This window comes from Globicephala melas, chromosome 4 (assembly GCF_963455315.2).
Source record: "Globicephala melas chromosome 4, mGloMel1.2, whole genome shotgun sequence".
NCBI lineage: Eukaryota > Metazoa > Chordata > Mammalia > Artiodactyla > Delphinidae > Globicephala > Globicephala melas.
In genome coordinates, this window is record NC_083317.1 from 126820431 (window position 1) to 126837470 (window position 17040).

General features: G+C 50.9%; 1 protein-coding gene across 1 annotated transcript in view; it reads left to right on the forward strand.

Moving 5' to 3' along the window:
• Positions 1–14779, forward strand: part of NME9 (NME/NM23 family member 9) — a 22098-nt gene extending 7319 nt beyond the window's left edge. Inside the window, 7 exon segments of the mRNA XM_060298564.1 lie at positions 3339–3442; positions 4686–4757; positions 8198–8273; positions 11091–11173; positions 11462–11554; positions 12485–12639; positions 14054–14779. Coding sequence (XP_060154547.1) covers positions 3339–3442; positions 4686–4757; positions 8198–8273; positions 11091–11173; positions 11462–11554; positions 12485–12639; positions 14054–14288 — 818 coding nt within the window. The 3' untranslated portion in view covers positions 14289–14779.
• The last annotated feature ends 2261 nt before the right edge of the window (positions 14780–17040 follow it).

Below are 17040 nucleotides of genomic sequence, written 5' to 3' on the forward strand. Positions count from 1 at the left end.
ACCTGTTTCCCGAACATGCCACAAGTTTCCCCACTTCTTCACTTGTATCCACGTTGTTCCTACTACCTGAAATATCATGACCCCTCTACAACCTGTAGAAACCTTTCTCATCCCCAGGCAGTTCTAAAGCAGCCTCCTTGCATGAAATCTTTCCTGAACCTCTGTGCGGTCACTTCCGCCTGGTGTCTCTGTCTCAACCCCCAGCACACACCCAACCTGGTGTGGCCCCTGTGAAGGCAGGCATTCCATGCCTTCCCCCAGACTCTAGCACAGGGCCATTGTCTTTTTCATTTCCATCAGGAGCAGACGTGTCCAGGCCCGGGCCGAGTGGGTTCTTAATAAATGCTGTTCCATTGATCCAGGATGTGGGTGTGAGTCTGGCCACACTCTACTACTTGAGGGATTACAAGGCTTTGTTGATGGTGCCAGGTCTTAACTATGTTGTCCATGTGCCTTGTGTGCAACCGGAACATGGCTCCAGGGCAAAACCACCATGACTTCTATTTCTTTAACAGCAGTAAGAAAGCCACCAGCTCCTCATTTTTGGAGGACGTGCCACGTTCCAGGCACCCTAATCTATTGAGCGTGGACTTTGTCGAGTCCTGCTCGAAGCACGACACGAGGGAACTGTGTGGACCTAAGACAGCGGGGGCTCGTCTGCTCCTCTTCATCAAGCAGTCGCCAGGAACTCAGGCTCCTCCCTCTTTCTAGAACCAGCAGAGATTTGCTTCCAAGGTCAGCCACCATCTTGGAACTCTGGTCTTCTGCTGGCTCACTTCCATCTGCCTTCAAACACGCGAAAGTCTATTCAGATTTACACACACCCCCTGCTTTTCATTTTCTCTGCCATTCCTTTCCTTGCTTCTCTTTCTGCTTCCTGCCTTTCAGAGTCAATCTCTTCATAACTTCCTCTCCCGTCCGCAGCCACCTGTCTCCCACAACCGTGGGAAGTGTGCCTTTGTCACCACCACTCCTCGTAGAGCCAGGGAGTGCGAGAGGAGATGGGAAGCTGGTACAAATGACTAGGCTGACCTAGCAATGCAAACCCTGCCTAGAGATTGGCAGCTAATTGGGTCCCAATTTTTTCCTCCCGGGGCTTGAACCTGTTCTCCTTGGTGGGCCTGGATACAGGGTCCTCTGATTCTTCAAGGATTTTTTCCTGGAGTCGCCCAAATGCCTTTCTCTCTCGTTCCTGTGGTCTATTGAAATCTCCGAATCCCTCAACTGTGAAGCTGTTGTCCTCAAAGGAGCCTCCAAGAAGCTTTATCCTCCGCCTGGATGTTGAGGAGAACCAGATCCTTCTCTCTGGCCTCTGCCGGTGTCTGGCTGACTTTGGGGCTATTTGCCCTAGACTCTCTGGTCGGCACTGGAAATGCAATGTGTCTGGAATCTAGTTCACTCTCCTCCCTCCCCAGATGCTCTCTCCCTGCCTCCACCCAGTGCTTTCTCTCTGCCGGGCTCAAAGGTGGTCCTTCTCACACCCACAGGACTGCCACCCCCAGTCTTTCCACTACATTTTCAAAGTCTCAGGGATGCCTTCGTTTCTCCCCTCCCTCAACACAGCCACCCCTGTGTCTGGCTTCCTTGTCCCTCTTAAAGCCAGCCTGGCTCTCACTTTCTCTGCAAAACTATGTTGCTTGGCGGAACTAACCCATACTGTTGAATTCATGCATCTTCTTTCCTGGAGTCACTGAAAGAGCATGGGCTGTGGCATCAGACAAACCTCGGTCCAAAACTCGGGTCTACTGCTTGAGAATTTTTATTTATTTATTTTTTTACCTTGGGTTGGTTATTTCATTCCTCATTTATATGGTAGGATAATGATACCTATCTTGCTGGATTTTTTGAGAGAAAAGCAAAGTGCAGATGCTCTCTCATAGCTCAGTAAATATTAACTCTCTCTCCTTTCTAAAACTTACTGTGAACCCTCGTTGCCTAGTAAATCAGGATGGAACTCCTCAAACCCACATTCCCCACTCCTCCAGTGATCTCTGCCACCACTGATCAACCCAACCGCAGCGGCCCCTGGACTCCCCCACCACGCTTCCCACCGTGGCCTCCCTCTCTGCCCGTCCAAGCCTGGCATTTCCACAATGCCCGATGCACGTCGCCTCTCCACTGCGAAGCCTCCTCCCCTGAGTCCTACAGTACAGCGTTAAGACAGTGCTGCCAGAGTCTATGCTAATTTTAATAATGATAATTTAGGGAATTCCCTGGTGGTACAGTGGTTAGGACTCTGATCTTTCACTGCTGAGGACCTGGGTTCAATTTCTGATCGGGGAACTAAGATCCCGCGAGCCATGTGACATGGCCAAAAAAAAAAAAAAAAGGTAATTTATATCATGGTTTATTAACAGTTCTCATGTGATGTGAAAATTTTGAAATGTGAATCTTCAAAAAGTAAAATTGCAAATTGCATGCTATTAAAGCTGGCAGGGCTGGTAGTGTATAAGCAGTGTCCACACTCTGACCCCGTGAGGATGCACTCTAACTGCAGAACAGAAACACCCCCTGTGTGGATCAGACATGAGCTCTGAGTGCTGAGGTCTTTAGGAAGACATCCTTCTTTAAAATGTGACCACCGGTCCATCACCATCTAGCACTTACTTGCTGCATCTGACTGGGCTGGGCAGGTCTGGTGCGTATCCAGTGCACATGAGTTGGCTTCGCTGCTTAGCTTCTTACAGGCCTCGGGGTCTAGTGCAATCAGACAGGAGGGTCCCTCACACCCAGTCCCACCACGCTCCAGAGACTGGGACCAAAGCAGAAAAACGCACCCCAGTTTCCACCTAGGTCTCTCTCAGGTTCACTTTCCAGGAGAATAATGTTGATTTGATAAAGTAAAGTTTTAAAGATAAAACTCTCCTTTACCCAAAGCAAGTGGCTTCCAATGCATCAGGAGGAAAGGTTAGTGCTATGTTTATTACCAAAGTAGCTGAGAGTTGGTTGCATCCTGATAGGTCACCTACAGTGACCTCTTCCTTTTAGAAGAGATAGTTTCAGTCTATTTCAGATACGTACTGAGGGCTTCTCTGTGCTAGGCCTGACCCTGAATGTAGCTGGAAGTCCCTTAAGGCAAAGGATCCGTGTTAAGTAAGTGATTTCCCACCATACTCACTTCATTGTGTTTAGAATTCGGAACACTGAGTTCATGAAGGAAAGCTGTGTTGCCACACTCGCTCATACTCTGCTGGGATAATAAGTCCCTTTAACCGCGAAATAAATATCCCTGCAAACAGATGTCCATCGGAGGGGGTTGGAATGTGCAGGTATCAATTTTGCCTGACGTGCGGGGCGCTGGTGCCTGCTGAGCGCTCCCGCTTCTTGGTTCCACGCAGTCGTCGACGTCTACCAAGGCTGGTGTGGCCCCTGCAAGCCTGTGGTGAGCCTCTTCCAGAAGATGAGGATCGAGGTCGGCCTGGACCTTCTGCATTTTGCATTAGTAAGGTCCTCTCTCAGCACAATGTCACACAACTTGTAAAAAACTTAAAAAATTTAAAACAGGAACAGGAAGTTTGAGGGGCCTTTTTCAGATCATCGACAAGGCATCCGTTGTGGATTTTTTTGCTGATACCAGTTTCTCTAGAGAGGAAGCCTCCCCCCCACCCTGCTTCTCGACAGTCCCTGTGGGCTCAGCTGCCCCTGATGCCGGAGCCGGGAAGGCGTGCGGCCACTTTAAGGCCAACACTCCCTCTTGGCTCGTGTCCACTGTGAACCCTGAAGTTTCACTTCCAGAGCACAGGGTTTAAGATTTCTATCCTCGCTCCTTAAAGGGGAACTTTCAGCAAACGTTTACTCAGGTCAGTGTATGGAAATGGGAATCACTTCCAGAGAAGCATGCAAGAGACGCTGGAGGAGCTGCACGGGTTGAGGCTCAGAGACGGTGAACACAGGCGAGACTCTCCCTGAGTTAACTCTTGAGAAGCTGGGCTCCCAGGGCTTGCACTCCTCCCGTGGGAGTGGGCTGTGAGGCTTCTGTGGAGTGAGCGGAGGAGGGGTCTGGGTGGGGAGCTTTATCAGACCCGGAGGTGAGCTGAGGACCTTCCTCTGTTGTTGCCACTCGGGGCAGATGTGGGATGTTAGTGGTGGAGCTCCCTTGATCCGGAGCAGGACAAACTGTCACATCTTCCTTATTTTATTCCTCAGAAAACGACACTGGCAACACTTTTTACCAGTATGTTGACAGTTGTTAAGATTCTGATGAAAGGCATTAGAAGAAGGAGCATGAGAGAGAGCAAGCCAGGGCTCCAGCTGGGGAGGGCAGTCACTGTGTGATGTACGTGTGTGCACGTGTGTGGTGTATGTGTGTATGTGGTGTGTGGGAGGATGTGATATGTGTGTGTGATGTGTGTATATTATGCGTAACGTATGCGCGTTCATGTGTAGCAGGATGTATGTGCTGGTAGTATGTGTGTGTAGTTTGTATATGTGTGTGTGGTATGTATATGTGTGTGGTATGTATACGTGTGTGGTATGTATACGTGTGTGTGGTATGTATGCGGTGTGTGGTATGTGGGGGATGAGGAGTATGTGCGTTTGGTGTGTGTGTGTGTGTGTGTGTGTGTGGTGTGCATGCAATATGGATGTGTATGTGCTCTGTATGGGGGGTGTGGTGTGTGTGTCCCGCACGGTTTTCCCGCCATCCTGTCCCTGCACCCGCTCTGCTGACAGCCTGTTTCCTTTAGGCAGAAGCGGACTGTCTTGATGTCCTCAAAAAATACAGAGGGAGGTGTGAGCCGACCTTTCTGTTTTATGCAGTAAGTACATTTTCAGTCCAGAACTGTCCCACGGCTGCATATCACAAGGGTTCAGATGGACGCCTCTCACCAAGAGGCCACACTGCTCCCAGCGAGTGAATGCTGTTTCCTCCCTGACTCTATTATTTTGGCCGAGGACAGATGCCCTTAATCATGGCACTGCTCATGGGTGGAGCTCTGGGCTTGGGGCCTTCATGAGGGCAGTACCCGGGACAGAGCAGGACTCACTCAGAGGCCTGTGCTCTTTCTGGTTCGTGAACCTCTTATTTTATTTGTTTGTTTGTTTTTGGCTGCGTTGGGTCTTTGTTGCTGCGCACAGGCTTTCTCTAGTTGCGGCAAGCGGGGAATACTCTTCATTGCGCTGTGCGGACTTCTCACTGCAGTGGCTTCTCTTGTTGTGGAGCACGGGCTCTAGGCACTCGGGCTTCAGTAGTTGTGGCACGTGGGCTCAGTAGTTGTGGCGTGTGGGCTCCGTAGTCGTGGGACGTGGGCTCAGTAGTTGTGGCGCACAGGCTTAGCTGCTCCATGGCATGTGGGATCTTCCCGGGACTAGGGATCGAACCTGTGTCCCCTGCATTGGCAAGTGGATTCTTAACCATTGTGCCACCAGGGAAGTCCCTAGTGAACCTCTTGACTGAGGTCTCACTCTCAGTGCAGAGTTTGGAGACCTCCGCAGAGGGGACTTTTCAGCAAACATGAACGCTCCCTCGTGGGGTAGACAAGCTTTGTATTCACCTTCATTTCATTATAAAATGTGAAGATATGTTGATACAAAGTCAGAAATGAGAGGGGTGATTGATGACCCCCAGTGGTTCAGCATTTGAAAGGTCATCTGGCTGCCTTCGGCTGTGACATCCACCCGGGGCTCCAGGCCCCTGAGGGCCCCCCACTGTCTCACACCTGGCTTCCTGGTTTTAGGTCACCTGCCAGGCCCTGAAGACAGTGGATTGATATTCTCCTCCTGACCCGGTCCAGCCCCTCACAGCACAGTCAGGGAAACTGGGATCTGCCAACCGGGGCCAGAGTTGTTTAGTTTGGAAAACTTTGGGCTCCTGCCCTTGGCACTGCAAGTATTACAAGTTGGAAGTTTATGGTGAAACATTATTTGAGCTTCGGCTTTCTCGAGGGAAACTGAGGTTTTACGAAGAAACCTGGTGGGGGAGGGAGCAGGGGTGGGAAGCGCTGAGATGAAAGTGCCCTCCGCCAGACTGGCATCAGAGCTCAGTCGCTGAAATGGGATCATTACTGCAGTGGTTTTCTTGCTTGAGCCTGGAGTGGGCGGGATTAAAGCATAAATCATAATTGGCCGTGTGGGAGTGTGCGGCAGCCCATCACAGTCACACAGCGGCCATCCCCTGAGGGTGGGATGGAAACAGAAGGAGAACCCAGTGCACGTGAACTTCCATGAGTGACTGGCAGGGAGACTTCTGAAAAAGCGAAGGCGGTGAACTCGGCTTCACCGGGAACACCACCTCCACTGTGAGGTCTTCCCTGACCACCCCAGATGGAGCTGGGGATCAGTTATTGCCTCAAATCCCAAGTACCCCATGAAAGCAATGTTCTTATTCTATTGCAACTGTTTCTCTGACACGACCACTCTCTCCCCACTTGACACCCCACTCACGGAGGGTGGCAGCTATGTCTTTTCATGTTTAGTGTTTCTGTTCTCTGCCTCTGTCTTGGTGTTGGCATAGTAAGTGCTCAGCTGATACTTGTTGGGTGAAGGAGTCAAGGAGAGGCCACACTTAGTCACTCACAACCCAGTGCGCCCTGGTCCTCCCCCACCTAACTCCCCGCTGTCCTGAAGGAAGTTTTGAAGGGAGGGGCCTGGGGTAGGGGGCAGAGAAGTGGATGGAGGCTGTGGGCCTGGGGTCCACAGACCTTGACCTTGGGCACGCTCGTAAACAAAGCTCTTGGAACCTCCTGTCTCTTGAAGGAGGTTGCGCATCGTGTGGTCTGAGCAGGACATCTGTGCTGTATTCTAGGGAGGGGAGCTGGTGGCATTGGTTAGAGGAGCAAATGCCCCGCTGCTGCAGAAAACCATCCGAGAGCAGCTGCAGGCCGAAAAGATTGTGCTGGCCGAAGGCAGAGAGCGGAGAGTGGTAAGCGGCCAGGCCACGAGTGTCCCCCAGGCCAGGCCAGCAGGTGCCTCCCCTGCCCCGCCAATGTCTTCACTGTCCTTGGAAAGCTGCATTACATGCCCACGCTGGCTGGAGGCCTCTGAGGGCTCAGGGGAGGGTGCAAGTCCCACTAGGAAATCTTCTTTGAAGTCGTCCCCTTCATCCAGAACACTTTAACGTCTTTTATCCATTTCCCTTTCATCCCCACTGCATCTCTTAACAGCGTTTCTGGAACCCTGACAACGAATTCAGGGTTCCGAATCCAGTAGTGGGTACAAGGAGTCAGCCTCAGGGGGAAATCTCTCCTGGTGACCTGCCCTCCCTTCTCATGCCTGAGTTTGACTTGTGATCCCAGAGGGTTCATTTCTTTAACTAGAAAGGGGTCATTACCTTAAGAAACAAGATCAGCACTGCTTGTGATTTTGGTAAATTACTTCCAGGACAACGGGGACTGCGAGTTTTTCACAAAAAATTGGCAACCTTTGAAAACCGACACACCTTAGGTAGAAGTATCTCCTGGTGCCCCGAGCAGTTGCCAAAGGAGCCTTAACGTTATTCCGCATTCACTGTTCACGTTTCCGCATTCAGTTCCAAAGAGCAAAGCCCTGTTTTCATAGAATGGATTGGAATCAAATCCCATTTCTTCCCCAGAAAAGTGGCAATTTTTCCCCAAGAAGGAAAATCACAGACGCTTGTACCTACTCCACAGATAAATGATCTCTCTCTGTACTACCTGCACTGTGTAGCCAGTTGCTTACTATTTACTTGCATTTCAATTCTTACTCTGTCTTCTTGACAACTCTCTATTTCATCTTTCTTTTCCTTAGTTTCTACTTGATGCTGTGGAAACAGGCAGACTCTAAACCTTAAGATCAGCATGGATTTCCTGGTCCTCAATCGCTCTCCCTCCCCCGCTCCCTACCACCCAACTACTCAAAAGGTTCCTGAAAAGTTTCCAAGGTTGATAATATATATATATATATTTTTTTTTTGCGGTACGTGGGCCTCTCACTGTTTTGGCCTCTCCCGTTGCGGACCACAGGCTCCGGACGCACAGGCTCAGAGGCCATGGCTCACGGGCCTAGCCGCTCCGCGGCATGTGGGATCTTCCCGGACCGGGGCACGAACCCGTGTCCCCTGCATCGGCAGGCGGACTCCCAACCACTGCGCCACCAGGGAAGCCCCAAGGCTGATAATCTTGACCCTCTTCTTCTGCTCTGCATTTAGGAACTTTAGCTATTTGGCTTCTGCTGGTTTTTGAAGGTCTTTGTGGAGTTTTAATTAGCTAACTACTTACTGTCCATGACCAATTTGTACTAGATTGAAGATGAGGCTCTTTCTGATGAAGATGAATGCTTTTCCCACGAAAAGGAAGATGGTGACGACGAGGATGCGGGTGAGTACAGAACCAACAAGCATGGCAAGAAGGCAGAGCAGACTCGGATTTGATGTGTGTGTGTTTTGTTTTGTTTTAATTTATTTATTTTTGGCTGTGTTGGGTCTTTGTTGCTGGGCGCGGGCTTTCTCTAGTTGCGGCGAGCGGGGGGCTACTCTCCGTTGTGGTGCACGGGCTTCTCATTGCGGTGGCTTCTCTTGTTGTGGAGCACGGGCTCTAGGCACGCGGGCTTCAGTAGTTGTGGCACGTGGGCTCAGTAGTTGTGGCTCGCAGGCTCTAGAGCTCAGGCTCAGTAGTTGTGGTGCACGGGCTTAGTTGCTCCACGGCATGTGGGATCTTCCCGGACCAGGGCTCGAACCCGTGTCCCCTTCATTGGCAGGCGGATTCTTAACCACTGCGCCACCAAGGAAGCCCTGATGTGTGTTTTTTATTTTTTAATTTTTTTTGGCCTCACTGCACGTCATGTGGGACCTCAGTTCCCCTGCCATGGATCGAACCTGCGCCCCCTCTGCTGGAAGCACGGAGTCTCAACCACTGGACCACCGGGGAAGTCCCTGATGTGTCTTTATAAAATATATGAGTAATCAGTTTATTGAGCGATCTGAACTCTGGGAAGATAACCCATAAAATATTTTGTCTCCAGTCACCTGACTTCAAACGTACTGTGTTGTGTCCCTCCTGCCCTTTAATGGCATCTTGGGCACATTTACAGCTTTCTGATCATGTTCAGTTATAACAACTGTGAGTTTCATGGCAATTTCTGGGCATCAGGAAAGTCTCCCTTAGTAAGATGGAGGGAGTGACGCTAATAAGGTAAAGTAATGATGCTGGTGTTCCCTTAGTCCTTATTTGAGCTAAAGAGTTTGAGCTTCTTTCGCCTTTTTTCTGAAATGTCAGAAAGTCAGCTGTACTGAACCCCTTCCCTCCCCACAGCCCTGCACCCTCTTCCACTTATGCCCCAAGTATTAACTCATGGATTTTACACTCCTGAGCATTGCTGTTCTTCCTGAACCTTTAATATGAGAAGAACACCTTGACCTGACAGTGGGAAGAGAAGCTAGAGTTTAGAGAGGCTGTTGTTGGCAAGGTGCCTCCTGACGGTCCCTGAGACACCAGGGGAGACCAGGATGCAGCTCAAGAACCGAGCTGGAGAGAGAAGGAAGTTCTGATTACTCCCTGAAATAGAAAAGCTGCTTATTCACGTGTGGATGACGAGGACTCTCTGAGTTGGATCCTAACAAGGGAAGAGGCACAGTTTAGGAGAGCAAGAAACCAAGTGTGAAAAGGAAATCAGCGACTTGGCTTCTGCAGGAAACGTTTGTTGTCTCTTTCTGGGATGACCTCTTTTTTCCCTTCCCCATTATTTTCTCCCAAATCAGGTCTCTCCACCCAGAAAACTACCCAAAGCCTATCCTTGCCCTTAGCCTTCCTCTCCCCCGAGCCTAGCTTCCTGAACGTGGTCCACACTCCTTGGGCCACCCTCTCCTCCGCCCCTGCCCCCTTGCCGCTCCCCAAGGCTCCAGTGACCTTCTTGGTGTCAAATCCAGCGGGCAGTTTCCAGTCATAGCCTATGGCATCCTTCTGTGGGCTTGGCCGATGTCCCCAACGTCTTCCTACTCAAAGCCCTCTTCTCGTCTGGTGTCTGAGATTTCGAGACCTTTCTCGTTTTCCTTCTTGTTTTCTCTGGCCTCTCCGCCACCTCCCCTTCCTTGGCTTCCTTTCTTTTGCTCCCTTTTCAGGCTGGAGTTCTCAGGGCCCCAGCCCTGGTCTCTTCTCTTCTCACCCTATACCTCTAGGCGGTCTCATGAATCGGTCCATTTATAAGGGGATTTATTGTAAGAGTCCCTTAAAGTCCAAGTGTTCATAGGATGTTAGAAATAGTGTTCACGGAATAATGAATCAATTGGCTTGCTTAAAATGATTCACACCTTTGCAGTCCACATTTTTTAGATTTTTCAAAGTAGGAGGCCCTCCTCAGGTGCAGATACTGTCATGTTACAACACAACTGATATAGAAGTTGAAAAGAGAAAATAGGCCGTGGGGGGATATAGAGTCTGTGGAGAGTGTAGGTAGCTCACCAGGGCCAAGTCCATACAAACGGGAGTCTGACAGGGATGGGTCTGTGCCCAGACACAGGGCTCCCCACGGCATCTGCGGGCCTGAGCGGTGGATGGTGGCCACGCGGCACCTTCCTCATCCCCACAGCTGCTTGGACCTATGGACACGGCCCACCAGTAGACTGGCCGGTGATCTATGACTGGTGCCTGGGCTCCAAGCAATGAGCTGGCCAATTCTCAGGAGAGTGTGAACAGAGACAGAGGAGACTGAAGGCGCAGTTTGGTAGAATGTGCTGGCCCTGACCAGTCATGCCAACTTGGGGCCTGGGGCAGCCACTACTGACCACACGCCGGGAAAGGCAAAAAGGCACACCGAGAGGAGAACACGGTCGGCAGCACTTAGAGGTCAAGAATCACGACAGGGTGACAGACAGGAAGGGACAAGAGCCGACTCTTTTGGTTGTTTCTGGTTTTTGTTCCTGAGTTGTCTTTGACCTCCTCCCCCATCTCCCATCCTCTCCTCCCTCCCCACGCCCTCCCTCCCAGGTTCATGTCCCTTGCATGTGTCTCTGTCCCTTGCAGCCAGGCTAAGGTTGGGGTCTGGAGCCAGACCCCTGCATCCACTAGAGTCTAGGTCTGCACAAGCACAGCCAAGAGGCCAGGGGAGGGAAGCCGGGGGCTGTGTGTGGGGCTGCACGTCCCTGCGGAGGGGCTCCCGAGAGCCCAGCGTCTGACAGCACCATCGCCAGCTTGTTGCAGTGTCATCAGAGAAGGCCTGCACCTTGGCAGTCATTAAACCAGATGCGGTGGTCCATGGGAAGACGGATGAGATTATCACGAAGGTGACAGAGACAACGCTTACCTTACAGACTATCCTCATGTCTCCTCTGGTGGAAAAACAGGGGTGGAGCATGGTGTAGCAGGGTCCTCGGGGGGAAAGAAGGCTTCTAAGTAGTTTTAATTAAAATTCCATTTAAGTAACTTACAATTTGTAAATCGAATTGGAGGACGAGGGTCTCCACTGCTTTTAATGTTGCCTTTTCCGTCATCTTTTACTCTCAACACATTGAAATGTGAATTTGGGCTTGCTTTACCCTTTTAGAATATATATATATATATATATCCTACAGATCCAGGAAGCTGGGTTTGACATTTTAACAAATAAAGAGAGAGCCATGAGAGAAGCAGAAATGTGACTTTTCTACCAACACAGAGCTGGAGAGGTCAGCTTCTCTGCTTCCACTTATCCAAAACACTCTCATTTCTTTCTCTTTCTCCAACATTGTGTTTATAGATTGCTATTAGTTTGGGAGAAAGTAGAGTATTATGAACAGCAAGAATATGAACAGCAAGTGAGCCATGAACTTGGTCTCCGAATCATAATTACGGGCTGCATCAGGGAGACATTCTTTGGTAGCAAGGATGAGAGTCTGACTCCAACTTACGGGATGAAATAAGGAATTTATCGGAGGGACACTCCATGACTCCCAGAACTGAAGAGAGTTGAAGGAGTTCCATAAGAAGGTGTGGGGAGAAGAAGAACCAAGGCAGGGGTAGGGCCCTTGGGAGCAAAACCTCATGGACAGTCACTTCGGGTTCTGCTGCTGGGGGACTCAGACCCAACCACTTTCCATCTGCTTCTGCTTGTGACTCACCCACTTGGGAGGGAGGGTATCGGTGAGCGAGCCTGGGCTCCACCTCTCAGGTGAGGGGGTGTGTATGTGGAGGGGTAGATAGGCATTGTGGTTGTCAGCTGGCCTAGGACCAAGTGAAATGGGGAAGGGTTTCTCCCCAAAGGAAGCCTGAGTACTGCTACTTGAAGAAGGGGGAAGGGTTGCACAGTCTCAACCGCATCCCCTGGTTATCCAGCACCCAGATGATTTTCATATTTGTGGTCTTCTAAATGCTCCCACCTAACTTATTATCTCATGTTCAACCCCAAGGGTGTCAACTCGAAGCCTCATCTTCCTGCCTTTAACTTATATCTGGGTGTGGTTAGGCCCCCCGCCTCCCCGGGGCCCTCTGCGGGCATGCAGGCCGGTGGCAAGGCCGTTCACTGACGCTCTCCCATCCTGTGTGTGGGATGGGCCCGCCAGCCCTCTGCAGGCCCTGGGGCCCCTGCCCCGGCTCACCGTCTTCCCTCCCTGTGCCAGGAGGCATTTAAGAAGCTGGTACATCACATGTGCAGTGGACCAAGCCACCTCCTCAACCTCACCAGGACTGAGGGCACCGAGGAAGTGGTCACCGCCTGGCAAACCCTCATGGGACCCTGTGACCCCGATGTGGCAAGGAGGGAGCAGCCTGACAGGTGATGTCACCAGCTGTGGTCCTCGCATCCATCTCAGAACCTGCATCCAAGGAAGCTGAGAGCCCTGCTCGAGGTTCAGCCCAGAACCACGGGTAACACAGAAGGCTCTCCGATGGCCATGAAGCTCCCTCTCTGTCATACATTAGGGGAGTCCCTGACCTCCCTGTTATGTATTGAGGAGACCCTGACATCCTCTCCCTCTGATCCACCCAGCTCTTCACTGGGTGACTCCTTGCTGCCTCTTTCCCTCTTCTGAAGGCTGCAGCTGGGTCCTCACTGTTCTTCTCTCTGCAGCCAAAGGGTCCCGTCGTGTGGTCCCAGAGCCACCTGCAACTCTCACCCAGGAAATACAGATTCCAGGGCCCCACCCAGGTCTACCAAGTCAGAGACTCTGGGTGAGGCCTAGGAATGTGCAGTGTAGACTCACCTCCTCAAGCCCCATCCCCTACTCCCTACCCAAGGTGTCCTGAGGCCCGCGAGAGTCTGAGCACTTGTTCTGCACACAGCACTAGGCTGCCTTGGTCTGCTCCCTGGCCCTGTGTGAATATTTAGCCTGGCACCACCAATGCCAAATCCACTGTGTCTTGCCTTTGAAGCCCAGAGAGACCTCACCAACAGGAAAGAAATTAGCAAGAGACTAAGTAACTGCAGTTTTTACTGTGACGTAACAGTTGTAGGGGGCCGGGAACATTCATATATGAGGCAGCCTGGGCTGATGAAAGACAGCCCAGGGTTCAGATCTTAAGTTTTCTGAGCCTCAGTTCTCTCATCTATAAAAGGGGGATATGAGCACCTGTCGGGGGAGGCTGTACAGTGTTGTGGTTCAGAGCACCGACCTTAGAATCTCTCTTCTTCCTCTTAGTAACTGTGTGACCCTGGGTCATCCATGCTTTAATCCCTCTGCCTTAATTTCCTCATCTGGAAAATGGGAACTATAATAGGATAGGACCTGCCTCAGATGAAGAGAGACAGAAAGAGAAAGAGAGAGAGAGAGAAGCTAGAACATTGTCCTAGCAATATTATTATTATCTTAGGGGACCTTGGGGGATTAACCATGCCAACCTGTACCAAGCCCTCGGCAGGGTGCTAGCCTAGCCCCCGTAGTAACAGCAATCAACTAGCAGCTCCTGGGCTCCCACCGTAACTCATGCATATTCAAACTGGGGATCATGAGAGTCTCCCTCACAGGGCTGCCGCACAAATGAAATGAGATCAGGTATGTTAAGCACTGGCAACGTGCCCAGAACACCGCGGCTACTATCATCCTTGCTGCTGTTCCTGGCGTTTCCAGCAGAGAAAGCCATGTCACAGAAATGCCAGCTGCTGATTGGTAGCTGGTGGCCATGTTGCCAGAGAGCAAAACATTTCTTTTCAAATGAGACAATCGTTTCTTGTACGTTTTGCATGCTCCCAGTCTCCGGGCTCAGTATGGCACAGAAATGCCCTTTAATGCAGTCCATGGAAGCCGGGACTCGGAAGATGCCCGCCGGGAACTGACACTGCTCTTCCCCAGTTTTAAGTTTTCAGACCAGGTTCTGGAAGCCCCTCTGGGTAAGTCATCCAGGCAGATCTGGTCTGTATTAAATCTGCAGCGGGGATGGGGGGCGGGTACTGACAGTAACTATGTGGTAACCAAGTCCTCCGTCTAATAAGGGCCTGCTGGGGAAACAGGGCCCATTACATAACTTTAGCGGCAGTCCTGCTCTATTGTGTTTTCAGAGTAACAGTTTTGCTTTTTCATTACATTTTTGGCTGCATTTTTACTTTGAAGTCAAACTCTTGTTACAAAGTTACTTTGCATTCTCCTGTGGAAACCACCCGGAAAATGTAACTTTCTGGAAGCCCACTTCCATGGCAGAGGCCAGATGTTATTCCCTCACTTTCTCTGCGCTCCACGTGCCCCATCAAGCCCTTGGTGGGGTCACCGAGAAGCAGAGAGTTTCACAGAAGGGCCCTCTGCCCATCGCTGCAATGGCTCTCATATCCCTCAGAGCCCACATTTTGGGAAAAGCATGCTGGGTCATCCCCACCTCCACATCTGGGTGAGAAACCCACGGGGCTCAGAGTGCATGTGACTCACCCCACTCCACGAGTGGAAGAACCAGACACGGCCCGTGCTGCTCCCGTCACCGTGTTGCACGTCTCTGGGTTGAGCCTGAAGTGAGGTGGAAGGGGCCAGGGGGTGAACATCCTGGGAAAAGCAAAGGATGTGGGGGGGGGCATTCTTGGGAGAAGTCTGCCTGCAGATCTGAAACGGTAATAACCCCCGTGTGCCTAAATGTTTGGGTTTTAACCAGTCGGTTTACCTAAATGTTTGACATGTTCGTCATGGTCTCTTCAAGATTTGAATCCAATCAAGCAAGAATAGGTGGTTTGAGGGCGAGGAAAGGAAGGGCGGGAGCTGACCCCTGCTGGCCCTCGTTTAATCCTGGTGCTGCCTGCTGCCAACTGAGGGACAAGCTGAGAGTGTGATGGAGTTTAGGGAGCTGAGAAATCTTGGGAAGTGTGGCTCTATGTGGACCAGAGACCCAAGTCTGAACATCCAAGTGCGGGCGATGGTTCTCCAAAGCCATCCTCTGTGGGAAGAACTCTCACTCTGGTGTGTTACTGCGAGGACCAGCGTTCCTTTGGGGGCCTGCCCTCAGGGAGAGCCCACGACGTGTTTCCTTATGTGTCCAGGGTCATGTGACATCTTCATCCTTTTGGGGGGGTGACTGGAAACAAGTAGGTATGACTATGGGAAAGGAGAGCAAACTGGCTGGGCACCACTCATCGGGGGGCCATCGGGGAGAGTGTTGGGAGACGTGAGTCTGACTTTTTGGCCTCAGGTGATAATGAACAAAGGGAACAGTTCCAGAAGGGTCTGAGCCTAGACCACACCTGGGAGTGAGTGCACAGCCTCGTTGGGGTGTGGTGTTCTGCCCCCTTGTCTGACATGTATGTTGTGCCTTCTCAGTTGTCAGGGGCAGAGTGTGCTTTCCACGTACCCAGCACTTCTTCTGGGCCCTGGAGACAGGATCCTGGGTTTGAATCCTGGCTCCACTATCTGTTAGCTGAATAGCCTCGGGAAAGTTACTTCCCTTTTTGGACCTCAGTTTCCTCATTTGTGAAATGGAGATAATGAGAGGCCCATTATAGCCCCATAATAATCATCTTCCTCAGAGGGCTCTTGTGAAGATGAAAGGAGACAAAGCACGGTGAAGCTCTTAGCCTGGGGCCTGACACACATCAAGTGCTCAACCAATGTCACTTGCTCTCCTCATTTTTTCCGAGTCCCTAACACACATATTAGGACCTCTCTCTGCTGCTCCGTCCACCCTGACCCCTAACTTCACCGTCTGTGATGTACTTAGATTTCCCCTTTCCGCTGTTCCTTTGTGGACAGTTTGGGGACAGGGCTGCTGTAAGAAGTCCTACAGCATGCCTGTTGTCCCACAGGCCTCGAGGCCGAAGGAGAGGGCGCCGGTGAGGCGCTGTACTCCCCCGAGGACGTGGACAAGGCGGCCTGCGACCAGGCTGAGGCCGTGAGATGAAGCGCCAGTGCACTCATATCTGCTGCACGTAAGGAAACCTCCAGAACCGAAACTTCCTCTTTTGAGCGCCAATACTTTTTTGGTTTAGTTATCGTTCATGAATAAAAATAATAGTATCCACTTTCCTGCCTTATTAAACAGTACGAATATGGAACATGTACTTTTTTTTGGCCATCTCTGGGATTTTAGAAAATAAATGGACATCAGTCCTTGAACTCTGCCGTGATACAGTGTCATCTCAGGGGATACTGAGTTACAGAGGACAGTGTTTCCCAGTAATAAATCTACGTTATGGATGAAACAATTTTAGAGCTTAACTTGGTAACGACGGACTTGAAAATAGTCCAACAAGATTGAATGTGACACTTCAGGGCTTACTAACATGGGGGCAGATATAAATCAGCTTTAAATGTTCATGCTGCCCACCCAGGCCACAAGGGTAGTCCTGGAATAGGCCAGATTCTTCTCCACGAATCAGGGCATGTTCAGAAAGCAATGCTTGGGGGTTACATTTGGAACCAGGGTTCATCTAATTTTCTTGATGCCCCCTTCCCCCATTTCTTTGGTTTCTGATTTTGGCTAAAGTCTAATTTTAAAACCTGAGCACTCCTAGTTGTGGCGCCCCCTTTCACTACTGCCTGGTTTAGCTGTCCCTCCATGGGACACAGGAGGTTTTCAGTAACTAGCTTTACCCCTGTGAATAGTAACATGCCAGCTACCCTCTCACCGGTTTGCTCTTTGGTTTATCTGTAAATTCACTGAGCCCAGGCATACTCTCCTCTCTGACTGAGGAAAAGGCTGTGTTCTTCTACACCACGAGGCAAATGGCAGAGATTTCCTTCTCATCTGCTGGTTTTCTCCAGGGGGC